The following is a 27,795-nucleotide window of genomic DNA, read 5'->3' as shown; positions in this document are numbered from 1 at the left end:
CAGGAGGGCACCTGCACCCACAGGCGAGTGCAGCGGGGTGGGGTCACTTTCTAGCCGCGCATCCTGTAAGATGTGATGAACAGATCGATTAGACGTGTTTGATTTAGTCATATTGGAGGTTTAAACATAAAAGCTCACTGGAAACGCTCAAATAGAGGCATCATCCACGGAGCTTCTCCGACAGTCACAGCTTGAGCCTCCAGATGGGCCAGGCAGAACCAATCAATCACTCTGCAGCTGAAATATTGAAGACTGGAGGAGAGCTGAGGAGGTGCAGTGGGAGGGTTTTCTGGGAAGAAAGCGTTCGGTAAGAGGAGAAGCACGTGGACTGACAGTGAGTGATCGTAATAGACAGGGTTAGAAACAGAGAGAGAGGAAAAGTGATAATAGAAGAGTTGGCAGCCGCAAGAACAAAAACACCAAGACGATAAACAGATGTGAAGATCGAAAAAAAAAGGAATGTCATCTCTAGACAGCGGCAAAGATAAGAAAGCAATTTAGCCGTATGTTTATAATCCACAGGAGACAGGAAGCAGTTTTCATATGAAAATTGGGCACTTGATTCTACAATCTCAGTTATATAGGATTGTACTGTACATCAATCAATCTCCAATCATAGAACCGTTTCATGAAAAGCGTTGCCTCTAAAATCTTGATTGCAGACAAACCAGGAGGGATGAATACAAACTTTTCTTCACCATAGACCGTGTATGATAACTCTTCACCGGAGCTTTAACCCATTCCAAACAGGTTTAGAACGACCACTGCACCATTATCTTGAAATGCTCCGTGAATAAAGCCAGAGTTCAGCATCAGACCTCTTGTTGTCAGACCTATGACAACATGTCGACGCCCAACAAGGACACAGTGAAATCAGTTACAGGTGAGTCGGCCTCAGACAGGGAGGTTAGCGCTCTGCAACAATAATTCAGAACCGCACTCTATTTGTACCTCACACAGACGCGTCCACCTCAGTGTGTCTGGTTTTAGGTTTTCAGACAGAGCTCAGGTCATGGGGGAGAAGAGCAGCTGTTGTGTCTGTCCATTTTGCATTTCGCCCGTCCTCACGCACGCCTCCACCCTGCAGCCCTGGAACAGGACCCCCCCCCCCCCGCCCCCTGCCCCCCCGAAGCTGGCACAGGTGCAGAATACACAACGTGGACCTCTGCATATCTGACAGGGTGCGACACTGGAGCCACAGGAGAGGCTGCCAGCAGACAAGATGCTGGAGTGGTTGTTTCTGAACAATGAAAACATCTACATTTTTTATCATGTGTAAGGGAAACTGCCAGACTGTAGGAAACACAAACAAAATCAGCACATGCATGAACACATGGATGCTGCTCTCTGGAACGTACATCTAATTATTATTACAGGATTTGGTCTAGTTCCTCAACCAGTCAAAATTTTACTAAAACTGAGGTGGAGATATTCACTTATTTCCTGCAAAATTCAGCATATTTCAGATCGATAATGTGAGAATGTGGAAGGATATAAAATGTTGAGGTGACAAACAGGTTAAAGTGCAGGTTTTGGAATTTTCAGCAACTAAAAAAAACTTTTTTATTTAAGAAAGTATAAGGAAAATTTGGATTTTGCTAAATCGATCAATAAAGTTGTCAATCAACCGAAGCAGTTTTAGCCAATAATTGAAATGTAAATGTGCAGAAGAGTAAAAACTGCTGTTACATTCACAACTATTCATTGGTGCTCTGCTGCCCTCTGCTGGTGCTGGGATATAAGATTTTGACATTAGTTGTCTTATCGCTAATCATTTGCTAATTCATGTAAAAGAGTAAAATTCAGTGTGTTCTGCATTTTTCTCATCAATCTTACTATTTATCATTATATTAATCAAAAAGTGAAAACTAGACATAAGACACTAATCTGCTTTGTTGTTGTCCACAGACTCATGAAATGATTCCACAATCATCAAAATAACAAAATGTATTAATAGAACTTCTGAAATAAACTAATCTCAGCTGTTTTTTTTTTTTATCCCCCGTTCCTCCTGAATAAACGTCGTTTCGGTTTTCTCCTTCTCTCATTCAATCCCTCGGGGCTTTCTCCTCATCTCTCATCCCTTCCTTCTCCTTCTTTTTGTCCTTCTCTTCGTCTCATCTGCTTACGGCTCATCCACCTCTAATTTTTCATTATAATCATTTCATTAGTGTCTCTCTTTCCATCAATTCCTTTTCACGTTGCTTTTCATTTGTCATGCTGTTCACGCTAGAAGTCAAAAAGTCATTATTTGCTTTACATGAAAAATCTCCGAGCGTTGCGATGTCCTTGATCAGGCTGCACTTTCAGCACCAACAGCCTATTTGTTTCCCTCCCCTTGAAAGGTTTCCCTTCTGAATCTTAATTTTCTTTCTCCTCTCACATCTCTCTTGTCTGCTGATATCCTTTTTAAAAACCTGATATTGCAGCCTCATACTTTTTTTTTTTCATACTTGTCTGAAAGCACTTTTTTTTAAAGTGATAAGCTTCTTTCAGACAAGCACTGACCGCCACAGATCCTCCAGACATTCCCCAGAGGAGCCGACTGACACTTTCTCCAGCCAGTCCTCTAGTACAACGTCTGCAGAGTGTCCGGAGGAACCAATGAGAGAAAGCAGCAGGTGATTTTCCGCAGGGTTCACAGTGAGCGAGTCTGTAAGTTAAAGGGATAGTTCACAGAAAAATGGAAATCTACTCACCACTTTGCAGATGGAGGGTGGGTGAAGTAACTGTGGACTCCTGATGAAAGCCGTACACGTAGAAGACGCAGGTGAAGACGTCACAAGATCTTTCGGTGATAAGGGTCGATGTGCTGTAAAATTCATACGTCACAGACATACAAATAAATTTCATTTATGAAGCGTCTGACAATATATAGAATAAAAGCGGGTCAGCGAAAAGGCTGAATAAAGATGTAAATACATCTTTATCCTTGGAAATTACATCAACCTCCTCTGAATGCTGGTGAAACAGGATTTTATATTAGGGGCAGAAAGGCTCATTGTCCAAACTCTATGTGTCAGCATGCTCAGCAGACCAGGAAGTTATGATGTAGAGAAAGTGCTGTGTCTTCTAAAAGCGTTAAATGTGTATATATACCTTTATTTTCTTCTGAACCTGTTTCAGTGTGTACTGAAAAATGTGACAATTTGTCTATATCATGATGTTATTATCATTATGATTTGTTTCAGATTGATAATTGCTGCTGTTTCATATCAGATGTTTTGGGGTTTTCTGTCCGTTCATCAGTCCATCCTACTCTTGTGAACGCGATATCTCAAGAACGCCTTGAGGGAATGTTTTCAGATTTGGTACAAAGTTTCACTATGACTCAGGGAGGAACTGATTATATTTTGGTCTAATACATAAAGAAATTTGCACTGTGAATGTGTTATCTCTGGAACGACATAAGGAATTCCTTTCTAATTTGGTCTAAACATTAACTTGTACTTGAGGATAAACTGATTTGATTTTGTTAACCAAAGGTTTCTGGAGTTTCTGAAGAGTGAGAAATGAAAGCTTTAATGAAACGATGATTGTTGGTGTTTTGTAAAGGTCTCTGTCAGAACAGTTATAGATTGTTTTTGCGTTCTGTAGGTTATTTATAAAGGAGAAGGAATACTAATAAGTCACTCTTTACTTTCTGTTACTGGTCGCTCACCATCCTACTGCATGCAAGTCAAGCAAAAGTCACGTGTAGAGACACATCTCTCAATCACCAGCACCCGGTTCATGCATCTGCAGCTGAGACCAGCTCATTGAAACTGTTGAAACCACAGCATTTCCTGTGCAATGAGATCTTTTTCACAGAACTGACAGATTAGAAAAGCAACATGACACAAATGTAATGCAGGAGAAATGCTGCAGAGTGTTTGCAGTGTTACTAGTGAACTGCACAAATCACAGTGCATTTCTGCAGCACCCCCTCTTCTGCTTGTCTTTTCTACATGAGCTCGACTTGGTAGAGTAGCTGCAGAGGTGACACATGCCGCAGGTGCGAACAAACCGAATTCCACGTTCAAGCCCAGAGTTGATTTAAGCAGAAGAGAAATGTTTCAACATGCCTGCAGTCGGAAATGCCTCGTACAGACACTCTTGTGCTCTCTCTAAGTGTGCAGTCAAATCGGGATATAGGTGTATCAGTCTGCTCAGGGATATGGTTCCGTCCAGAACTGCAACACTGGGTCCTTGCTACAGAGCTTTAGAAAAACAGGTTCAATATCTTGTCACGGTTTCAACTTTAGGACAGAAAGTCTCACATCCTCTAATCTGAAATTTAAAGTAGGCACGACAAACGACAGAGAAACAGCGAAAACAATAGAACAAAATTCCAAGTAATTCATCACTGTCAGTTTTCCTGATGGCTGAGAGGATTTAATAAAAGTGTTCGGCTTGACAGAGCATCTGACCTGCCTGAGTCCATAAAGGGCAAATGTTAACGTCTGGTGTTAAATACATTTTGAAGAATGCTCCCGGTGAATATTTTACACCTCAGGTTGATGCAGCTCAAAACTTTGTAACCACGTAAACACAGAAACTTCTTGTTTCCTTAATGTGACCCTGGGAACATTTAAGCGGGGGCGACAAACACCCCTGAGAGAGTCAGTGCCACCGGTGCCGTGCATCAGTGATCTGCCTGAGCAGAAATAGGAAAAAATGGAAAATAAAGTTTTGAATCTTGAATCTAATTTTGAAAAACAAAAACAGTAAGGTGTGAATTTGAGCCTAGCTGAGTGATATGTTTAAATAAGGTTGACTTTTTTTTTCATAGATGATCATAGATAATAATCACGATGAAACTAATCAGGAATATTTAGGGGACAGATATCTATGATTAAGTGTAATTTGGGGATCATCGGACCGTGGTGGTGGTTTGCACTCTAGTACGTGTTGTAGTAAAATTCAACTGTTTTACTGGATCATTATTCAGCTTGTTCCAACTCTTCAATAAATCTATATGTTTACACTGATGATGTTTTTTTATCCACCCTCGTGCATCATTTATATACATTTATATACATGTGCCCTGCGTGGGTGGTGTCTTTGGAAACTTTGAAATATTCATTAGAATTTGAAACTAAAAAAACAAAGGCAATGCTGATTTAAATTGGAACTCTCTGTTCTTTCATGTAGGATTGAAGTGGCTGGGCTGTAAACTTTGAATATTCTCCTCCACAGCCCACAGTCGTGCTCTCCCCTTCCTCCCACCAGCCTTTCATGTGAACGGGCTGCTAACTGCTGGCTCCATCGAGCGCTCGTCCCCTCCCGGGGCACTTAAGGTAGCATGAAGGGGGTGGAGGCAGGGCCAAATGGCTCCATAGGATTAGTGGCACTGCTCGCCATTGTCAAGGCTAGACCCCAACCACAATCAGCTCTGTAATATCCCGGCTTGTCCTCAATACACAACCTGAAGCTGCCAGGAAGGACCCTGTTTGTCTGCTCCTCCATCCCCCCCACAGGCACTTTGAAATTCTGCTCAGCTGTCCTTCAACTTGGACCAAAACAGGAGACCAGGAAGTGAATCTTTTATGCATTTCAGGCCTGGGTCATAGGCCGGTGCCTCTTCAGGTGCAAGACCACAGCAGCTCTTGTGATTATATAACAGAGACCAGGCAAAAAGAGGAAGTAGAAAAAAAGGATGGATTTAAATGAGTTTTCTTTTAATCTGACACGTGTCCTGGTTATTGTCACGTGCTCTCAGTGATGTCACCACCAGAGCACCAGTAGCCTAAATAAAAAACAAAAAGACATTTACCCACAATGCCACAGTTTGGAAACAGCTTGTGTGAACTTCATAACAAAAGGCCTCAACATCAGGTAACACTCTCACCTGCCCCCCCCCCTCAGTCCATCCAGACCACACACCCCTCTGCTGTTTAGACTCCACCCTCTTTGTAATAACCAATCAAGTTCAAGGCTCGGACATTTCAAGGATAGAGACCCCTGATGGATCTGACTTCAGAGTTAGAACTTCTGAAAACAAAGCAGCACTTTATTCTCTGAAGCTCAAGGATCTGCTGAGTGAAAACTGATCACAGGACACAGCAACATGCAACACTTCTCTGGTAAGTTTTGTTTTCATTACTTCTCTTTCCTGTGTAGAAGGAGCATGTGCATTGTGACACTAGACTTAGTGATGTATCTAAAAAGAGACACTTCATGTAAAGCTTTGTTTTTGGGCTGTAGATCAATTCAAATCAGTCTTGCAGGATGCATGAAGCATTGAAATAGTTATTCAGCTTTTTTATGCATAAAAATGAGCAATTTTACTGTTTGAAGAGGAATAAACACAGAGATCGAGCTCTGGCTGCACACAGTTATTCTGATCCCCAGCATTTAATTAAACCTGATTGCAGAGAGATATAATCTTGTTTCTTTGTAAGAGTTTTTTAACACACATTCTGTATTTCAACACATGAACCTTGAATTCTTTACCTGGAACTGTTGAGATGTTTATTTTCATTGTGTCCTCAGACTGTAAATCGAACATGAGCGTGCCCCGATCCCCTCCAGCAGCTGACTCCTACCAGCAGGGCTGCATCAGGATGACCCTGGAGAACGCAGATCTCTGGAAGTCCTTTCACAACATTGGAACAGAGATGATTATAACAAAGCATGGGAGGTAAGATCAGTCAGTTTCTGAGCTGGGAATTGAGGCTATTTCTAGCTTCTTGAAAATACCAGTCGTGTTTTGAGTCATTTATCACATAAACAAATTTTTAAATTGCTTTGCAACACAATGTTAGTGTTGCAAAGCAAATCATTTGTACAGTTTGTACAGTTTGTGTGCACGGATCACAGCAATTTGATTCCATTTGCAACATTCACTGACTGATGAGTTTGTGTATTTGTTTCAGGAGAGTGTTCCCCCACTGCAGCGTCAGTCTTACCGGGCTCCAGCCTTTTGCCAATTACATCATCATGATGGACATGGTTCCTGAAGACAGCTTCAAATACAAGGTAAATAAATATGCGCACTGAGTACTGATGTATCACTGCACATCTTTAAATTCAGGGACTAAATAGTGTCTGTTTGAAAAAAGCCGCAGATTGCTCTGCAGCAGACACGGTCCTCCCCACTGTGGGCCACACCGCTGCATATCAAAGCCTTTCATTGCTTCCTGTTTGTGCACTCTCGGCTGGGGGCCCAATCAATTAGCATCCCTCCTTATTCACGATCGGTGAGTGAGAGGCAGTCGACCATCCACACAGTCATCAACTGATGTGGCCCATTTGGTCACAAATACTGCTTTTAACACACACTTGAAAACAATGAAGTACGCTATAAAGGTTTTAAAGTACTGTAGGAGAGCTGTGAATGAGTTTACAATGGAGGCGAATAGAATCCCTGAAGAAACAGGGATTTTTTTAATGATTTATCTTAAAAAAATCAAGGACCAGAAAACAAGAGCGTCCCTGAACCGCCTGTGACCAAAGAAGAAGAAAAATATCCTGCGATCAATAACAAAAATAAAGATTTCTTGCTTCATGAAATTGATTAATCAAGAAAAGTCCTGAGGTCTCGACACTCACACATGCATCCCTTCCTCCCCTAATTTCTCTGTAGTGGAAAAAGAATCAGTGGGAGGTCGCAGGGAAGGCAGAGCCCCAGCCCCCGTGTCGGACATACATGCACCCAGACTCCCCTGCCACAGGAAGTCACTGGATGAAGCAGTCGCTGTCTTTCCTCAAGGTGAAGCTCACCAACAACACCTTGGATCAGCACGGCCACGTAAGACGCCACCTCACTATCTTTGAATAATCATCTGAAGCTGTTTATCCATCTGCATTTTGCTCACTCCACTCTCTTCTTCTTCAGATCATCCTGCACTCCATGCATCGCTACTTCCCCAGGTTTCATGTGATACAAGCAGACAGTCCTTACACCGTCCGCTGGGGACCCTTCCAGACCTTCTCCTTCCCTGAGACGACCTTCACTGCAGTGACAGCTTACCAAAACCCAAAGGTACAAACCTACCTTCAAAAAAATACACAGAAGTTTGATCAAATCTGCAACTGGCAGGTCACAGAAAAGAACTGCAGTGTCAAACAGCAAACCACCTTTATTTTATTTTTTTAAGATCACCAAATTGAAGATTGACCACAACCCTTTCGCTAAGGGATTCAGAGAGGGAGGCACTCACTCCCACGGTAAAAGGTATGAAATAATTCACATGCAATCAAAAGCTTCTGTCAATGTAAAGACGGAATTAAAATGTTTTTATCTTTCCATAGGTGTCGGAATGGAAGCCCCCCTGCAAAGAGAGCCACACTGGACAGGAAAGCTCTTTGTAGCAGTCCTCCAGGTAAGTTTTTAATCAAACTACACCAACAGATACAAACCCTGAGGGTATTATTAAGTGTTTTCTTTTAGCAGTGTGCCAATGCCTCTGACATACCTGTGAGATCTTACATCAAACGTTGTATTTCCCTCTCAGACCTGCAGAGGATGCCCTCCACCTCTCAGTCGGCGCAGGCAGAGAAGAACCAGGCCTCCGTGCAGCCTTCATCGAAGGAGGGTCACCTCTCAGCCTGGGCGGTGGAGCAGGACCCGTCTGAGAGACTCCACACTGAGCCCCTGGAGCTCCACGAGTACGACTACAGCTGCGAAGAACAGATGGTGCCTGCGTCCATGGCATACCAGCCCTACAGGTCAGAGCTGAGAAACCTAGGATGAGATAGAAATCCAATGAGGCTTAGTGCAGGGAGATAAAATATAAACTGAGATGGTAATGAGACAAATGAAGCACTAACACAAAAATGGATTAACCTCAGGATCAGACTAGTTTCAGATATTCACGATGAATTAAATTAACCCAAACATCACTTTCTTTCCTCCAGATTGGTTGAGTACACCAGATTCCCCTTCCCGTCCAACGACGTAGATCCAGCGCACGCCCTCGCCCACCCCCCTCCTCACACACTCTCCACAGCGGAGCACGGCGCCCAGCAACAACCCACCTACCATCACCACGGCAACGCAGCGGACTGGAGCCAGTACCCTCTCTTCTCATACTCCTGTTGGTGAACTTTGACCCTTTGCAATGGTGACATCATCAGTGGAGGATAAAGTCACTAAGGCCTAGAAGAGAATGAAGAGATGCTGTTATGAGCAGACCAGAGACTGATAGACCACTCCTATGGTTTGTGTGTTAAGTGTGTACAAAGTTTCACACATGTCCAGGACCTGGGCAGATATCAGGGATTTCTTAAATTGAGATTTATGTTCCTGCAAATATGCTTGAGCTTTCACAGTTGTGTGCTCTAAATAGATATACAGTGTGTGTTTTAAGATGTATATATAGTGTATATTGACCTGTTTTCAGGAGGGAAATAAGTGAGAAATAAAATCTGGAGGACGAAAAGAATGTTGAAATAAAGAGTCAAAAATTTCTTACATGACAATGCATTAAAAAGCAGAAGTGTCTCAACATCTAACTGTAAAAATATAGTTTCAGGTAGGTCATCATGCATAAGTAAGATTTTATATTCAGGTTTAGATGCTGAGGAAATAAACCATAAATAGAGAACAACAGGTCATCCTGTTGGTTTTCAATGATCAGATTGACAAAGCTCACCACTGAATATATTTACATAAAAATGTCAACATCTGAACATGAGTCAGAAACCCATAAACAAATAATGGTTTACAACCACACCAGCAGCTCTGCAGCAATGCTTTATTTAGGCACAGCAGCAGAACTGCTTTGGGCTAAATGCTAACAAGCTCAGTGAGCAGGTTTCATGTCATCTTAGTTTAGTGAGTGTGCCAATTATTGCAATACATAGAGTGCATTTGAGTTTAGCGTGCATCAATTCTGCAAATGTTTAAGTTAGATGAAAAGCTAAAGGATCAGATCAAGACAGGGACATGAATACCTGTGTCGAATTTAATGTGATTCCATCAAGTGTTTGGTGAGATACTTGATATGTGATGAGGTATTTCAGTCTGGAGAACAGTGGTGGCCCAGTCGACCTTCATCACCGTCCATAAAACCAATATTAACCTGCCAAGTTGCAACAATAGCTCCAGTTACCATGAGGATCATGTAAATAAGGAGCTCTGGTAATTCAAATATAAATAACTAGAATGACTAGAACTATTGTCCTAGTTATGCCCAGTGAAAATGTACAAAAAACATGTCCTCCCCTTTTTCCAGATTTGTTAAAACCATTTTATGGGATCCCTCTTGGTCCTTCCACCATGTTTCATAAATCCATTCAGTAGTTTTTGGGGTAATCCTGCTGAGAATCAAACAAACAAATGGACACATGGGAAAACATTACCGCCTTGGTGGAGGTAATAAAACATGTGTAACCATTTAAGTGTTGTTCCATCAGCTGTTTGTTCTGTTTCTTCTGGGCTGAAGCATCACACAACAACTCTGAGATGAGTTGGGAAAGGGTGAGAATGATGGAGCAGAGTGAGACTGTCCTCGAGCAGCGGGTCTGACCTGATACAGCGATGACAGTCAGCGAGTGTGGAGTTACCATCATGGTCTGGCATAGTTTCCCCAGCAGAAGGCCGGAGCGTCTGTGCTGTAAATGTTTTACGAGAGAGGGAGAGAGCAGACATATCTGGGACATGAGGGGGAGCAGACACTGCAAAAGACATTTTCTGGAGCACATATACTTTTTAAAGATCAATAGTAAAAAAAAAAAGAAAGAGAAGTAGAAACAAGTTGTTATAGTCACTCAGACATGGTGCCTATAAGGACGTTTTCAAACTGCGACTCTCTGAGCACACGATGGCCGTTCTACCCTCCATGTCTTCGAGTGGCGGCCCGGGTCATCTGGGTCACCCACATACAGCAGCTCATCCTGGATTCCTCTCACCACGCTGTGAAATGAATCACTGAGCACAGATGGGGTCAATTAGTGTGCTCGAGCTACAGCGCCAGCTCCAAAGGGCATGTGAACATTTGGTCAGGGCTTCAACCAGAGCGAACCGATTTTATGAGATCTATACTGTACCTCAACGATGCCGTGAAAAGATAATGACACGGAGAGAGAAATATTTTTACATGATCGAACCGGACGGATAAACACACGTACTCAATTTGTTTACTCGTCTGCCGGAGGGGGTGAATATCTATAAATGGAACGAGGTGTGTGGATGACACACTATTCCACAGATGGCTGTGGCCGGTTATGCTAAATCCTTAATTTGTTAACCTGGCACAGGCACCAGGACCTATGTATATACAAAGACAAGCATTATTCCATATAAACCATTTGAATGTATACAATAGAAGCATTCTACAGCCATGGTGCATCCATTAAACTGTTACATCATCTTGCACATCCATATCTGCTTCAATAAAATCAAGGGGAGGGTCCATGCTAGTGGAAAAAGCTTATAGTTAGCTAAAGCTCTGTTTTGCAAGCACCTGCATATGAGCGTCATATTCCTCTTAGCAGATGGATCTGGAGTCTTCAGTAAACGATCAACACGGAACATTTTATCAACGCATTTCCACATACTCATGTTGTTTGTACCTGTTTTTGCTCAACAATCGGCCGCTGTCGATGCCCAACTGAAACATCGCCCTTGAAAAGTTTTCCACTTCCCTCCTCTAGGTCAGCTGACTGTCTTTTAATAGCACTTCATTAAAATTCATTAATTGCTTCCTTTCTCCTGGGCGCTGCCAGAAATCAAAACTGGAACTGTCAAAAATTAGAGCACAAGTGACTGTCCTGTGCCCCAGATACACAACCTGTGACGCCAAACACACACACACATCTCCTGGAAGAACAACAAGCACATGGACGACACCGCAGCGACTTAAAGAAGTAGACGTAAATTTTATTTACTTGTTCTGTACATAAAGGGTCAATACCAGCACAGGTGTTAACCATGGGAAATATTAACACATGTAAATGGTATAAGAAAATAAAAGGCACAATTTTCAATTCTTAAGTACAAGACAGGCTTTCCTAGAATATGAGAAGAGAGCACAGTAATACTGTTAATGCCATTACAAATAAACAACTCAGAAGCATGAGAAAAGCGAGTTCACCTCAAGAAAAGGAACTAATCAGGGCATATTGCTTAATTAGTAGATTTCATTATGTCTGATGAGGAAAACCCCACACTGGTTTGTTTGCACAGACCAGAGGGGATCAAAATAAGAGAAACCTTTATTCAATAAGGAAACGAATGACATTAAGCAGCATTTGGCCGAGCAGAAACATCTCCCCCGGCCAAGAGGTCATGCACAGAGGCAACCAGCAGGCATTTTTCCCTTTTGTAAATGTCACCGTAGGTACTTTTTGTTTAATAACATCACTCATTTGAACAAAAAAAAAAATGCTTGATTTAATAGCTGACTACAAACAAAAACTTGGATACAACTAAAAGCTGCACAATTACTCAGCGTGAACGGCCGAGTAATGATTTGAACAGAGAGCACGGGGAGGGGAAAACACGTGAGCAAAACTTTTTTTTAAATTTTTTTTTACAGCAGAAATTAAGGGGTCATCAATGTTTTCATAATCGTTACATCCTCAGCTCCTACTAAACAAACTGAATTGTTTGCAGCGCAGTTTGAACTAGTCCGATGGAGTCTGTTTTGCATAAAATGAGTAAAAAATTGTGCACGGACTGAATATTGAAGGAATAGAGCAGGTTGTAAATTGACAGGAGTAACATCACATTTAAAACATATGGTTAGAGAGGGCGTCGCATGCACTAAAAGATGCATTTACTATCTGGAAAAAAAGGCATCTCATTGGCTTGCTGAGGCATTTCCACATTTCCTGACCTACACCACTGATATAGCAGAGTTCTCATTTCAGTAAAAGCCTTTAGTCCCGAGTGCTCATGCTGCGTTTTAAGCTAGCTGTTCAAAGCTGGGCACTTCACTGGAACAAGTTGGAATATATCTTCCAGTGCTTGTTGCTGTTGGCACTAAACAACCCTGCTCGTCTATAAATTTAATGAGAATGGCAATCAAGCGGTACCAAATGGGCATGCAAAAAAAAACCCCCCTCCACAACACATCTTATTGATGTCTCCATTAAAATAACAAATAAACAAAGAAGTATTTTTGATCACGTGGCACAAATAAGTAACAGATGAGATCACATAACAGCCGCGTCATCTGTCATCAACAGAAGGATAAATAATCGTGTCAGCCAGACTTGTGCCAGGTTGGATGGGATTATCAGATCTATAATGTCAAATTAAAACCGCGATCTTCCACATCTGCTACCTCCTGACTCCAGTCGCACATCACATACACAACAAAGAACCGTCAACCTGAAAATCCTCATGGCCAATAAGTGTGTGATGTAAGTAACAAAAGTGACTGATTGTTGATTGTTTGGAGAATTAAGATCTGACTGGCTGGTTAACTCCTCATCACCTCAGTGCTCTCCTAAGTCCACGGGGATGTAGCTTTCCCCGACTTCGTCTCAAGCATCAACTAAACAATCGCACACCAACAGTTTCTAAAGTCCCCAAGACTTCAAACATAACAAGTACTCCGAAATCAAATTAAAAAAAACAGACATTTGATGTAATGTGGTAAATATCTATCGTGTACACACACCTACACACATGCACATACACACATACACACACACTCACACTGATGCCCAGTGATCTGGAAATGAAAAGGACACTAATGCGAAAAAACACTGCCCAGCCTGGAACCAAGACACAGGGAAGGGGACGGGGGGAGAAGTGGGGTCAGGATTTTAGTTTGGATCCACTGTCCAAAGCTGTAAACAGTCAGTAAGCCCTGCGACGGTTGGCAACGAGAGGGGCCGCAATCATGGTACAGCCCCAAGCAGGCAAGCACGTAACCGCGGTGACAATGGCGGGAAAAGGTGGCGACGGCCAGCCGATTTGGGCACACGTCGATACTGGCAAGAGGCTCCAGTCGAGGGTCAGTCACTCTCATCCGGATTCTGGGGGTCTATGATTTTGACGTGGGTGAATGGGAAGAGGCCTCGCCGTCCGTTCACCTCACCCTCCCACTGACCGCTTATGTTCATCCGCGTAACCTTGACGATGTCACCAACCTGAGGGGAAAAAGGACAAGAGGCGGAGTTACAGGAGGTGTCGCAGTATATGAGTAAAAAAAATAATAGCTTTAACTATGATGTACCGGGTTGAACTCATTTTGTTTTGATATTCTCTAACAGATGTAAAAACTTACTGGAATCAAAATGTTAAATTAAATCATATAGTTAAAGACATTCTGCTGGATGAGAAATAGTTGAGTTAAAAAGTTGAAACTGAAAAGTTAAATTTACTTCAGATACCACTGTTGCATAGCAAACATTTAAACTGAAGCAGCCTTCAGTGTTTGATTTACGAGGATCCTCATCAGACTATTGTTTGAGAGATTCCCCATCAATGACTACAACTGATTTATCAAACACCCTTTTTCAAAATAAGATTTTCTCCACATGCGCATTACACTGTGGTTTTAACAGATGACAAGGGACCACAGAGCGGCCGCTCAGCTGGGTTTGTGACATTGCATGTGACCCCAATCTGTCAAAGCCACGTTCTTCATCAGGATTAGAGGGGGAAAGTCGCCATCGTGATTGAAACATGTATGTTTAAGGCACTTCATTTGTAGCTTTAACTTTAAAATGAGGCTTCAAGGACATCCAGTTCTAACCATCATCTGTAACAATAATCCTTCACGCCACTCTGGAATGATAAGAATGCTGCTTAGTCATGAAAGCTGCTGTGAAAGCTGCCTGTCAAAGAATTACTTCCACTGAATCAGCCAGTTTGAAACAACTATGATGAGGAAAACTTAGATTAAAGCCACAAAAATTAAATAAAACACATGAGGACAGAAAATATTGCCTTTAAATTTCCATAGTTGAAATGTGAAGTGCTGGATTACTGTTATTAATGCAGAATAAATCACTATCATTACAATGCAAAGGCTCAGGGTAAAAGAGTTACGGCAAAACCATTTTAAAGAATCATACGAAACTATTAAGAAAGCAGTAATGAAAGAGCAGGATAGCACAATGCAAAACAAATGAATACAAATACCAAAGAAGGACATAGCCTGATTTCATTTGTTGGGGACTGTCTGTCTCTGAAGTAAATAAATAATGACTCAGTGCTTCTGCTTCTTGAACCCCAGAGGCCCCAAAATAGCATCAGTACAAAAGGAAAAGGGTTTTACTGCATATGACGACTTTCTCTGAGGCAGACGTGGAAAAGTACGTGTTCACTGAGCAAAACTATAGAACTGTAAATCAAAAATATCACCAGAAATACTGTTTCCCCCCCCCCAAAGGTTGACTTCTATGGTTTCTGATGTCCTTTAGTTACGCCAAATAATTCAGACGTAGTGCGATTACTCATAAATAGTTCAAAAATAGTAAAAAAAAAACATTAACATGTAGAATGAGTACAAAAGAAGAAATGTGTGTAAGTAAGAAGTTATCCTCAGAAATCTGAAGCCAGGGATGTCACAACACCAGTAATTTGGTAGTAAGTGCCAATACCAATGACTTTTCATCATTTGTAATAGCAACCTCCATATCACAGTGTGTTCATCCATCTATACAATCAGTCAAAGTCATAACATGGACAACATGTAGAGACACCTTTGCTGAAGTTGTCGTATAAACTTAACTCAACCAGGGCAACAGACGGTGAGTGCAAAGTGTATGGCGTAAATCACAGTGGACACAATCAGGGGCAACAGACGGTGAGTGCAAAGTGTATGGCGTAAATCACAGTGGACACAATCAGCCCCGACAGTTCCGTGGCTTAATTTCCATGAGACGAGAGAAACCGATCCAAAAGAAATCTCCATAACAATCTTTTACCTCTTTTACAACAAGATTAGCTGGTATACGCAGATTTTTGAACACAGGCAAACCTGATTTTTAAAAAATGATCGACTCCTTTCCAATTGCCAGAGGAGGGGGTTGCCTTTCTGACTTTTACCCCAGAGCATCATGTTCGTCATCTATACACACTGAAAACTGAGGCACTCGCTCTCTTTGGGGTCTTGCCTCTGTGTGTGATAAACAATGTGCGAGTAAATTTTCCTTTAGATTGTTCCTCACTTGTTTTGTGTCTGAGACAGAACAGCACCGGTCTGAAGCAGTTGCGGGTCATGGGTTTGAACAGCCTCTCTTTGTCCACAGGATTAACAGAACTAGTTAGGTTCAGATGCACTTTTCACAACTGCAGCACGTCTGAGGTGCAATAATGTAGGTGTAGAAAATACTGTTGAATAAGAGGCAGCGTGACTCATTATCTCACAGCGGCTGGATGCTCACCATCAGGGTGGACATCTTCATTTCCATTCTGCATGTTGATAGAGAACAACGTGCATGTTTGGCAGATGGCAATGTCAGACAAAGACTAGATCGACTAGGCTTGATAAAGGCATTACTGATTCAATACTAATAATAGTGAATCAGTCCAAATACACACATTGAGATCAGCTTATAACACTGAACATATTATAATCCATGTAATACAATATTTTGGATATTCTTTTGGGAATAAAAGTTGTACAGGGTGAGGAAGCTGCTTGCGTATGTTTCTATTCGCCCTCTCTGTGTCTCTCTTTGTGGAGCTGGTTAAATGAACAATTCATTATTCGTATTAAATGTAAAGTTCCATCTCTGCTCAGTGCAGCCGTTGACAGAAGATGGGTGGTGACAGCCAGCCGGCGGTGCAGACATTTCTTATTGACCCGTTTAACTCAGTGTTCAGCAGAATCAGGTACAACACATCTCCTGTGTTAATTGTCGTCATCAGGTATCGATTTAAAAAAAGGGGGAAATAAGGAATAGAGCAGGGAAGACAGGGGTAATTTTGTTAGAGGGAGCAGGCTAACCTTTAGCAAGAATACCATTCACCAGGTTTAATCATGGTCCAAATTTACACTCTCTTTCCTGTGCAAGAGTCACAGGGACAAGTGCACTACCTCCTACAACCACTAACACACTCTCGCTGATGAACAGCAGCAGAGGTGGGGTAAGATTAGGGAAGCATACTGAAAACCTAGTATATAACACATTGGCCTGTGAAAATGAAACATCACCATGGACGTTGGGGAAAACAAGTCCAGCATCTAAACTAGCATGATTATTAGCAATGCAGGAAAACATTTAGCTGTAGTTTGTCTTTTTTGCTCGTGCTAAGCGTCGCTATTGCGGGTAAAAATAACGGCCACTCTGTTACACCTCTGTTAAACTGCAGAGACACTCACTTCATAATACACAAAAGATCCAGTGGAGTGAGGAATCTTAGCCTTTTGCTTCACCTCACTGTCCAGGGAGGCAGTCTCTATAAATGAACTATCATTAATAAATGTATCTAACAGGCTTTACATTCTGTCACCATGACTTTGAGTGTTAGGAACAAGAAACATAACAAAGTCAAGCGTGTGATATTCAATGTGTCGGTTACACAGGGTAGGTAACATGTAAGGAACAACAAGCTTGGGATCAGACTCTAATGGTCAGAGCATCTTCAAAATGTCACAACTTCATAGTTTCAGATCACTAAGAGCAGACAAACGACCTCACAGCAAAAAGACTGTTTCTATTTAGAAAACAGAAACAACCCGTAAGAATACTAGATCAATAACCAGTATTTGGCAGAGCTGTTAAAATCTAAATGATAGCCATCTGTAGCAAAGATACCTTTCACTTTCATCCCTCCCCTGAGGGCATAGCTTCAACTCGCTCTCCTATCGGAGCGGAGCCTTTGGGAGCCCCACTATAGATGTGGAGTGCACAATGAGCATTAGATCACATGCTTCAACATGTTAGTACAGTCAGGGCACATTTGTACTAGCCAGACTGCACTGCTGAGAAATGCAACAGTGCTGCTGCCTGTTTAGCAGCTAGCTGGCCAACAAGAAGACAAAGTCTGAGCCACTGTGCACTTCAGACAAACAGTCCAACTGGGTCTCACATTGCTTCTCAGAGGAAATCAAGTGACATTATGTAGACAAATCACACTGCACCACCAGCGCCTTCACCCAACCATGAACTCTTGTCGAATCAGAAGCCAGAGAATCAGTGTCTAAAAGTGTCCATGAATGCTAGCAACATCCCCACAACATCGTAGGAGGACAACTTGCAGCAAATGGACATGAATCACCTGCAGACAAGGTGGTGTTTTCACTTAAAACCCCCAAGATGTCCTGATAAACAAACAGATGAGGTACATTTGGTACAGCCAGCGAGCAGAGCTGCTGCAGTAGCATGAGCATAGTTTGCAAGAAACACCACAAGTCATGCTACGACAGTTTCAGATATAGAAACACTGATGTGGCTGTGGCAGGTCTGTGGGGAGCACTGGTGTTTCCCCCAACAAGATAGTGACTACTGCAATTTAATGGAGAATACAGTTCAACATTTTAGGAAACTGTGTAGTGTTAAAAATAATCTGTTTAACGTGTGAAATAGGCGATTTCTCATTTCACTTTTTTTGAAGTGTTCTGAGACATTTCTAGAAACTAATTAACTACATAGAGAAAATAAAGAATTGTAAAAGAATGATCTTTTCCCATTACGATACCAATGAAACAAAATTGCTTAAGGCGTCTACCAACCACAGAGCTGTCATGTGGTCACTTGAAGCCGGTTCTCTTCATAAAGGGAAATACTTCTGAATTTAGAGAAATATTCTGCGTTGTAACTTACAACCTAAAACTGAGGTGTTGAAGTGTACATTCTTGTTTGCATGGTTACGGCTGAGTCGGTCCCCATGTGTCTTTTTATAAACACTGCAACTACTCATCTTTGTCTTGAGCATTATCAAAAGATGACACCAGGCACTGTAGCTTTAAACTGAGTAGACTGCTACCAGTTAAGTCTAAGGCACTTCTGTGGTATTGAGATTTAATCCATGTTGTTGCAGTACAAATGAAAAGTACTACTGTTTATGCGACAAACAATAAGCTGGATTTATAACACGACCTGTGATCTGAAAATATTGCGGATTTTTGCTCTTAGCAACGTCACCACATTTTAACCAAAAGTAAATGCGTTCAAAGCTCAACATTAATCGTGTCTGCAGAATTCAGATTGTAGCTGCCTCTATGAAGAAAGAAGTATGGAGGTAGAGAGGACAGAAAGAGAACAGACAAAAAGGCACATTTTAGATCAAATCGGATGAATGAATTGAAAATTGAAATGTTTAAATACCTCCAGAGCAAGAGCTGTTTTATCGTAGGCACATGGCACTCGTCTCTGGACAGCCTTTGCCATGACAGGGCCGTTCTGCATGGACGGTAGAGGAGTGTTAACTGCTCCAGGGATACCAGGGGGCAACGGCGACGGCGTCTGGGGCTGAGCGTAAGCGTGGACAAGGGCGTGGGATGGCTCGGGGATCCCATAGCTGTTGGAGTTACGAGATCCGTGGGAAGGCTGGCCGGGGTGGGGGGAGGGTCGTGCCACTTTCTCCACGTAGGGCACGGGGATCATCCCGACACGCCCCTCTTTACTCTTGGCGCTCCACCACTGCTCCTCTGGCTTCTCCAGGATGATAAGGATCTCCCCCTTCTTGAAGGGGAGGTCCTCCGCATCGCTGCCAGTGAAGTCGTACAGAGTCCGCACATACTCTAGGTTATCATCTGGGCCGCCCATTGGCTGGATGGGACTCACTGTGCTTGGGTACCTTGGGAGATCACGACCAAGGGCACAAAGGAAGGAGAAATAATGAGGTTATCAGAAAAAGGAAGCTTGCATCAAGTGGACAACACACAAATCCAGAAAAGCCATTGAATGGTGGTGAAAAGGCTCATGCTACACTTCTCCACCGACACGTGGACGTTTGCTTATGCCGTGAATACAAATGGGTGAGCAAAACGCTTGAATCAGAGCTACGTTATCATTCATCTTTAGATCTCAGCGTTAAGATATTGAAAAAGGCCACAGACAGGAAGGATGCACACTCTTGACACTGAAGATAAACACGTCATATCTGGTTTAAGCTAAGTTAACAAACACAAACGTACAAACCAGGGGCTTTTCTTTTTATTGGGACACCACAAAGAACTAATAAGAGTAAACTGGCAGAGCTTGTGTCACATTTGGCAAAGTGGGTGCACTGCAGACAGGTTACTGCAGTCTGACTGAAAGTGGGTTAGTTCTGATAGAAACAAGGCAAAGCTGAAATAGATCCGGCTTTTTTGAGTTTTGGTAATTTGTGTGCATCTCCAGCTGTGGTGTCTAGTGACGGCGGCCCTGGGTGACTTCCCTACCTGGGTGCTGGCTCTATCAGGGTGGTCGTGTCCAGGTAGTGGATCTTGTAGAACTCCAGGAGGGCGGCGAGATGCTCGAACTCCTGGTCGCCGATCTTGAACCTCTTGCTGGGCAACGAGTTGATGATGTAGTGGGACACTTTGGAGTTCTCCGACACCGACAGCACGTAGTCGCCGGGGCAGGTCGACGAGTCCCGGACCAGGAACATGCCGTGTCTCTGTCCTTGTAACCGGTTCTGTGCCTCCTGTCGCGACACGGGGCCGAAATACCAGGCGGACCGGTCGGAGGAATCGAACCGAGCGGACATGATTGTGTTCAAAAATAATAAGTTAGTGAGAAAACTAGAGAATAAGTTAAAAACGTGTGTCGGTCGATCACCGCTGGGTGGAGGGTTTGGAGGATGCAGGGCAGGGCATGTGTCGCCCCGACAAACTGAGAGGGGTTTCCCGAGTGATTTCTGCACGAACGTCGCAGGCTCCGGAGGTTTCTTCTTCTTTTCTTTTTTAAATAAGCAGAAATTAAAAAAAAAAAAAAAACAACAACCTGGTATTTTCAGATGCAGGCGGGGACCGGCTGGTTCCAACTTTGGAGCATAATGTGTCTCCTGTGTTCAGCGACGAACCGAGTGGAAACCAGAGAACTTGACACACAGGACGAAGCAACAAATGATGAGCGGAGCTTCCTCTTTTCGTTCCGAGAAACAAGCAGCAGCAGCTCCGGTTCCGGTGACTCCTCCGCCTCGCTCGGTTGTCAGTACGAGGGAACAGGGGTGTGTGTGGGGGGGGGCAGAGAAATCAAAAGATGGCCCCTCACTTGTTCTTCTTCTTCTTTATATCCGCATGTCGCCGGTGGGGAACGCGGCTCGGTGTTTCCTCGGTGTCACGGAATCGAACCCGCTCCTCGACTCCTCTGAGGCGGCGCGGGGAGAAAAATGGCGGCTCGCGACCAACACGTCCTCACACAGAAAAACGATCTGACGGCGGCGGCTCGTGTCCCGCGCGTGCATCTCTCCCCCCCTCCCGCGTGCGCTCACCGACAGCAGCCCGCGCGAGGGATCCCCGGGGCTTCACGAGACTTTCTCCTGGGTACGAACACTTTGACCGTGTTTTCCGCTCGTGCCCTCAGACACCAGCAGCAGCGCGAGACTACGGGACCCGGAAAATGGCGACGGGAGGGCGGGTCCCGCTTTCTGTATGACGTCACTGACAAGGAGAGGGGGTGGGGTTGGGCGGGGACACTCCACTTCCCCCCCCCCGTCCCACTGAGATGTCAATCATGTTTCCGTGACACAGCCACAGTGACGTCAAGATAAAACCCAGAACAGATCGATCATGAATCATGAACTTTATTTTACCTTCTTCAAATTTTATTTTATCTTTTTTAATTTAATTTAATTATCTCTCCCTTTATTTTAGAATGACTGTCACCACAACTACAACAGTGTTCTTTAATAGAACACATGCCATAGACTGTACCATATGGAGTTTTTGGGGCAAATACAAATATTACTTAATATTAATAATAGTAGTTAGTAATTGTTAATATTTATATTACAATTTTTTTGATATTTCTCGATACTACACACACATATGTTTATATATATATATATATATATAAAGGAGCGTGACTCAAGTGGAACCCAGCTACAACATCTGAAGCCTCTGTCCAGAAAACATACAGCACAGAACTCTGAGGCTCCCAGAGCTTGAGGAAGACATATTCCATATATACATATGTGTGTGTGTGTGTGTGTGTGTGTATATATATATATATATATATATATATATATGTGTGTGTGTGTGTGTATGAATATATGTGTATATATGTGTATTTGTAATTATAAAAATGGCAATTGTTGGTTGGGGAACTATACTCGCATTTCAAATATAGATGAGCAGGTGCCATTTATCAATACCATTTTAGATGTTAGTGTTAATGGTCCTCGAGCATAATTCAGAGGTTAATTTGACTTTATAAATGAGTGATTGCAAAGCGTTTGCTCAGTCAACAACTATTTACACCAGTTAAAAGTTTTAAAATATTTCCCTATTTCCATTTCCTGTTACTCTCCAACTTCCCCCCTTCATTCAATCTCATAAAAAGTATTTTCTGGCACAGAACCGTGACACATCAATTTGGCGCTCCCAAACCTACCCAACTCTCAACACAATATGCTGAAAGGGAGAGAGTGAATTAAAATGCAGGGGGCAGTGTCTCCAAAGACCTCTTTACAAAGAGTAATGCCAGAAAAACAAAAGACAAAAGCGTTAGAAAACACTGACGGCCCAGACAGGCTGTCCAATGAGGTGGGACAACGCCTGCTCGTCGATGACAGTAGAATATATAAAGAGCTGGTTCTGCTGCTCTCGTTGTCAAAGTTTCCGATGACCCTGCCTCATGAGGCTGCAGCTGGCACAGAGCTGCTCTCATCGCTGCAACACTGTCTGAATCTTAATAGATTTGCTCCCACTGGGTTTTACTGGCCAACGCCTGCCAATTCCCACATTTTCACAAAGACACAGTGATGCAACAAATTGGGATGAAAAAGCCTAATAGGACCTTCTCCTGTGCAGATGTATTAGAAAAATACAGATATTTACAGAGTCATATTGGTTGTGCATTTTTTACAAAAGTCTATTTCACCAAGTCACTGGTTTAATCCTTTGTTTTTACCAGGTTTTGTGTTGAGTTGGTTACCTCAAAGTGATGAAATCAATACATTAAGATAGATCTTTGAGAGGTCATTGTTTAACTAATAGATACATTCACTTTTGTCTTGCATAGACACACTCCATGCAGGAAAGGAAATAAATAAAAAAATCCTGTGAGGTTTTGGAAATGAGGCCAGAAGACAAGTTATGGCATAACTGTGTGTGACCTGCTGACGATTTCATCTGTTTCTTGTTTATACATAACAGTGATGTCTTAAACCATTATTTGTGTTGTCTGGGCTGGTGCAAAAAATGACACACAAACTAAAATATGGAATAGAAGATAGAAGAGGTCTGTGGCCTTGTGTACGTACATCTGGCTGAGTTCAAATTTAAGACTACCTGGACAATCCACTAGGGTTTCCTGTTCACTCCACCCCTACATTAAATGACAAAGCAGAAAAATCAGTGCCCTTAAGGAACAGGATGACTTTTCTAAACATTTCCCCTGGCTATCACTGCTGTGTGTTATGGACTGGGCTGCTTCTTAAGAAGTGAATGTGGTAAGATTTGAATGGGGCCGGTTGCATCAGATCCTATGAACATATTCAAGGTTTATTAGAGCTGATCATTCTGGCATGCAATCCAGCACTTAAGTATTAATTTTCAAAAAAATGTTCAAGTCATATTCTGGTGTTACAAAATACAGAATCCATCACACCCACCAAGTATAAATAAATCAGTTAATGATCACCAATTGCAAGCTTTGTTTATTTGCTGAAAGTGGCATCAGTCTGGGAGGAAAACCACAGACACAAGGCTATTTTGTATTCAGACAATTTATTAGAGTTTTCTGTGTTCATTTTGCTCAGTTGAACTGCAGGTGCATGACTGGTGATACCTGCCCAGTGAGGACTTGCCACTGCTAAACACACAGTGTTGACCAGTACAAAAATGCCTGAGAAATAAGCCTATTCATTTCATGTCTCATTAATTAAACATGGAGGCTTTATACTTTGGTTGTCTGCGCTGTTTTTAATACTTTTAAGTTTGTTTTAAAAGTGACAAGTCATCAGTTCTACACTGGAATACAGTAATTCTGCAAATTTGGCAGAATTACAGCAAATGTGCGGTGAAAACCCAAATAAACCTTAACTAATATCTGACTTAGTTCAAATGAGCAGTCCTCTCTAAGGCTGATGTTGTCATTGTTTGGTGAAAATGAATAAATAAATACATAAATTATCTCCAGTACAAAGCTAGAATTGAGACATTATTTCTCCTCTTGTGTGCAGAACTAAAAGCTTTTTAGACATTTAGTTTTTCACATTACCTGTACCTTATAAGTACATTTCCTTATACATAAACTCATTGTGCAATCACTGGATCACTGGATAGGAAGGTTTGTTTTGGAGAGACTGAAAAACCCCAGTCCCGAGGATGACGTGATGCTGTGGTGGTTTTGATCTCGTCAGTGCACAGTCCTTTTAAAACGGTCTCTCTGCACAGCACGAGTTCTCCTCTGTCTTTCTGCGATGGTGGAGCTGAGGCTCTGCTTGAGGGCTGGGAGGACTACACCAGAGTGAGAGGGTTCAGACCTGGGAGAGGAAATATACTGTTTGTCAATTTATCTCAGAAGGCAGAGGTGGACATGAGCTGCATCTCGAAAAGCCCCATGTAATGGTTAGAAGTGGCACTAAGAACAGTGTTATGGAGGTTTGAGCAATATATTGTATAGAGGCAAATAAATAGAAAACCTTCTTAGTACAGTAAAATCACAAAGCATCGTAGGAGAAGACAGGTGTACATACGTTTTTTCTGGATATGTCTGAAGACTCAGTTTTGGAAATTTCTTTTCTTCAGATGATTTGCTGAAATGTTAAAGAACAGATAAATATTAGTTACAATTGTGGTATTTTTTTCAAGCTGTACTCTATGTTGGTGATGATAAAAGTGAAAAATGCTCTTTATCACTTTACCGAGTGCCGTCTACAAGGTAGGCCTTGGTCAGAATGTAGTTTTCTGGCGTGATTTTCTTGCTCAAGACAATATCTCTCAGCAGAGCCTTCACACGTATAATCTAAGTGAAACACAGTTGTCATGAAATACTGGATTCTTTATTTGCACTGGAACATTCGGTTTGATGGGTACTTACTTCCTGAGACTGTAGACTGTTAGCGCTGTAGAGCTGCCGGATGATAACCTCACACTCCTGTAGTGTGGGAGCACGCGGCGGATGGGAGGTGCTTCTGTGAATTCGAAGAGGCTGTAATGAAGTGATGAGCCCGCCCTTCACCTCTGGGCCGTAGTCTGGCCTGGTTGATCCCAGGATTTCACTGCCCTCTGCAGTACTTCTTCCCAGTAGAGTAAGGTAATATCAATAACAACTTTAAGTAATATACAAACTGTTACGGTTGCCAAGTTGATATATATACAGCTGCGGGTCGAGACTCAAATGCATTCACTGGCCTTATTTGTATGACAAGACCTGATATATAATATGTTTGTTGTAGACCAAGCTCGGAGAGGTTTCGAACTCTGCTAAGTTGAATATATTATATTTAGCTGGATGGGAATTCACCTGAGTGCCTGGTCCTGTGATGGTCGCGTGTCCTGTAGCTGCTCCTCCAGGTAGAGTCCTGTATGAGCTTCTCTTCCCTGAGTGGGCGGTCGAACGCCTCGGCGACTATGTGTCGGTCCTGGAAGAAAGATGGTCAAGTATTGTTCAGTCCTGAGGTCTTAATGTTATTTACTTTGCTGAATTTCACATAACAACTTGCAATTAGGATGATATACTGTGTAATATATTGTTTTTGACATGGTAGCTATCCTGTTCAGAATGTTAATACTTTCTGGCCATCTTACAAACTGATTAACAAGAGTGTTTTGTTGTAATATTGGATTTAAAGGATTAGAGGATTAGCCAAAAGAACAAATTCCCAATAGGGTTATTCTTATCTATATACTCATTCTCAATTGAATTAAACCAAAATGTGTTATGTTAAACCAAATATAAAATTACATATACAGCCAGATAGGAATCAAACTTTGCTTTAATCTATCCAAGCTCGTTAAGATGTGTTCCTTACCTTTTCTACTCGATTTGGGAGGCTCCATTATCATCTTATACTGCAACTCTGCAACATCCATAACAAGAGAAATTCAATGTGTGATGTACTGAAAGAAACAATGTTATCACACAGTCCCAGCACACAGCTAATTTATCTGCTGGGGCTTGTCCCCTGGCTGTGCAAAGCCAGATGACTGGGAAGTCTCCTGGTGGGTTGTGAAAGGAAGTTATATGGAACAGCATGAGGCCTGTTCAGTGACGTGAAACTGGATCTGTGTTCACCTCCCGCTGAGAGAAACCCTCCAAACCCTGGAGTTGCTATGTGACCACCGTACCTGGATTGAATGTCTGTCATGTCAGCACCTTGTCAGTCGGACAGGTCTTTGTCATTAACTTGAATTCATTATATAACAGGTATAGACAACACAGGTTACAGGGTTCATCCCTTGAATATATGGAAAATAATGATATGGATTAATATGATTTGTTGCCCTTGTGTCAGTTGTCCATGACACTGCAATTTTTCTATGGGAACATAAACGTGTATGTCTGCCTATGTCTGAGCTCCGAGGATCTGGAACACCCTGCCTGAGGAAATACAGCAGGCTGAGTCAGTAGCTTCCTTTGAATCAAAGCTTGTAACAGACTCTTATCCTACCCCACTTTCTGATTTGACCCTTTTCTTGTTTTTATTATCGTATTCAGTGTTTTTATTATTGTGTTTATTGTTTTATTACTGAGTTTTTATTTGTTTGATGATTTTACTTGTTTTTTGTGAAACACATTTTAACCATGTTTAAGTAAATGCTAAACAAATAAGATAGAGATATATTATTATTATTAGTCTCAATCATGATCTGAGCACAAAAGCATCTTGAAAAATCTTTGTTTTATTTTATTTCATAACTTTAATATCATATTCTTACCGTCATGTATTTCTTTTCTCTCATCCTTTCTCCCTCATGTACCTAGTTTTTTTTAAAATTCCTATTCAATTAAAGTTTACCAACTGACTTGCTTATAGTATTTGTATTATGCAGTTAACCGCAATAATAAACAGATGAATTATTTATGTTCATTATCCCAAATTATTAGGTTGCATCGTCCAGTAACCTCCTATAAAGTATCCATTACATTATAAATGCTGTAATCCCTGTTTCCTTCCCCACCACCGGTTCCTTCACCTTTATTCTCCCGTCTCAGATACTCGATCTCCGCATGCAGCCTCTCCAGAGTCTCCTTGTGTTGCCGCTGCAGGAACTGGATGTTCTTCTGCAGCGAGGCGACGCGGGGGTCCGGGTCGCTGTGACCGGGCAGCTCCGCCGCTCTCCCCGCTTCCCTCTGCGCCGACGGGACACCGGGGAGAGGCTGCAGGTGGTTGTGGTGGTTGTGGTGGTTGTGGTGGTTCGCCGCCGGTAAACGTCGCGGTTTCCCGGGACGCCCGACCCGGGTCCAGTGCGGCAGGTGGCTCACCGGTGGGAGGCTGTTACCTGACATGGCGGCGTCTGCCTCGGCTAAAGGAACATGACTTTAACCAGGCTAGCATCCACAAGCTAGCACCACAAGCTAACTGTGTTTTCTATTACAACCATGCTCCAGTGAGGACAAGCTAACGTCACCAGTATCAACCAGCTAACTAGCTAGTTAGTTAGCTAGTTAGTTAGCCAGTTAGCTGCAGCCTGTTGCTTGTAAACACCTTAATTACCCAGAATGACTCGGTTCACACGCGCTTCACTCACACACAACGTTGCCGTGACAACCAGGTGTCCTATCAGACCCAGCCGAGCTCGTGCCAAGTCCCGCCTCCTCCGTCAGGACTGACAGATCCGTCCACCAACCAAACGTGGAGGAGCG

At 42.5% G+C, this 27,795-nt stretch overlaps 3 protein-coding genes and 1 long non-coding RNA gene across 6 annotated transcripts; 1 reads left to right on the top strand and 3 right to left on the bottom strand.

Moving 5' to 3' along the window:
* Positions 1-2,687: 2,687 nt before the first annotated feature.
* On the bottom strand, positions 2,688-9,084 carry LOC138405369 (uncharacterized). The gene is made up of 4 exons (XR_011239102.1): positions 8,966-9,084; positions 8,400-8,668; positions 6,436-6,577; positions 2,688-2,812 (listed from the first exon to the last, which is right to left on the bottom strand). It is a non-coding gene; the product is annotated as an uncharacterized lncRNA (long non-coding RNA).
* Positions 5,692-9,392, top strand: LOC109626175 (T-box-containing protein TBX6L-like). 2 transcript variants are annotated; one of them, XM_020081883.2, is made up of 9 exons: positions 5,692-6,065; positions 6,475-6,622; positions 6,858-6,960; positions 7,568-7,732; positions 7,820-7,966; positions 8,082-8,158; positions 8,236-8,306; positions 8,439-8,652; positions 8,842-9,392. In XM_020081883.2, the coding sequence occupies exons 1-9, from the start codon at positions 6,050-6,052 to the stop codon at positions 9,026-9,028; spliced, it is 1,128 nt and encodes a 375-aa protein (XP_019937442.2). In that variant the 5' UTR covers positions 5,692-6,049; the 3' UTR covers positions 9,029-9,392. The 2 variants fall into 2 exon arrangements, with proteins under 2 accessions (XP_019937442.2, XP_069369520.1); XM_069513419.1 differs by lacking the exon at positions 5,692-6,065 and having other exon boundaries at positions 6,450-6,622.
* Positions 9,393-11,785: 2,393 nt separating this feature from the next.
* Positions 11,786-21,415, bottom strand: crkl (v-crk avian sarcoma virus CT10 oncogene homolog-like). The gene is made up of 3 exons (XM_020082267.2): positions 20,220-21,415; positions 19,162-19,633; positions 11,786-14,028 (listed from the first exon to the last, which is right to left on the bottom strand). The coding sequence occupies exons 1-3, from the start codon at positions 20,525-20,527 to the stop codon at positions 13,894-13,896; spliced, it is 915 nt and encodes a 304-aa protein (XP_019937826.1). The 5' UTR covers positions 20,528-21,415; the 3' UTR covers positions 11,786-13,893.
* A 2,279-nt stretch (positions 21,416-23,694) lies between these two features.
* Positions 23,695-27,644, bottom strand: ccdc74b (coiled-coil domain containing 74B). Of its 2 annotated transcripts, none has more exons than XM_020081794.2 (7): positions 27,126-27,644; positions 25,961-26,008; positions 25,453-25,570; positions 25,027-25,225; positions 24,851-24,951; positions 24,683-24,742; positions 23,695-24,469 (listed from the first exon to the last, which is right to left on the bottom strand). In XM_020081794.2, the coding sequence occupies exons 1-7, from the start codon at positions 27,436-27,438 to the stop codon at positions 24,343-24,345; spliced, it is 966 nt and encodes a 321-aa protein (XP_019937353.2). In that variant the 5' UTR covers positions 27,439-27,644; the 3' UTR covers positions 23,695-24,342. The 2 variants fall into 2 exon arrangements, with proteins under 2 accessions (XP_019937353.2, XP_019937355.2); XM_020081796.2 differs by having other exon boundaries at positions 25,027-25,222.
* Between the last annotated feature and the right edge of the window lie 151 nt (positions 27,645-27,795).

Source organism: Paralichthys olivaceus, chromosome 18, assembly GCF_024713975.1.
Source record: "Paralichthys olivaceus isolate ysfri-2021 chromosome 18, ASM2471397v2, whole genome shotgun sequence".
Classification (NCBI taxonomy): Eukaryota; Metazoa; Chordata; class Actinopteri; order Pleuronectiformes; family Paralichthyidae; genus Paralichthys; species Paralichthys olivaceus.
The sequence above is the reverse complement of the archived record's forward strand: the minus strand, read 5'-3'. Positions and strand labels throughout refer to the sequence as shown.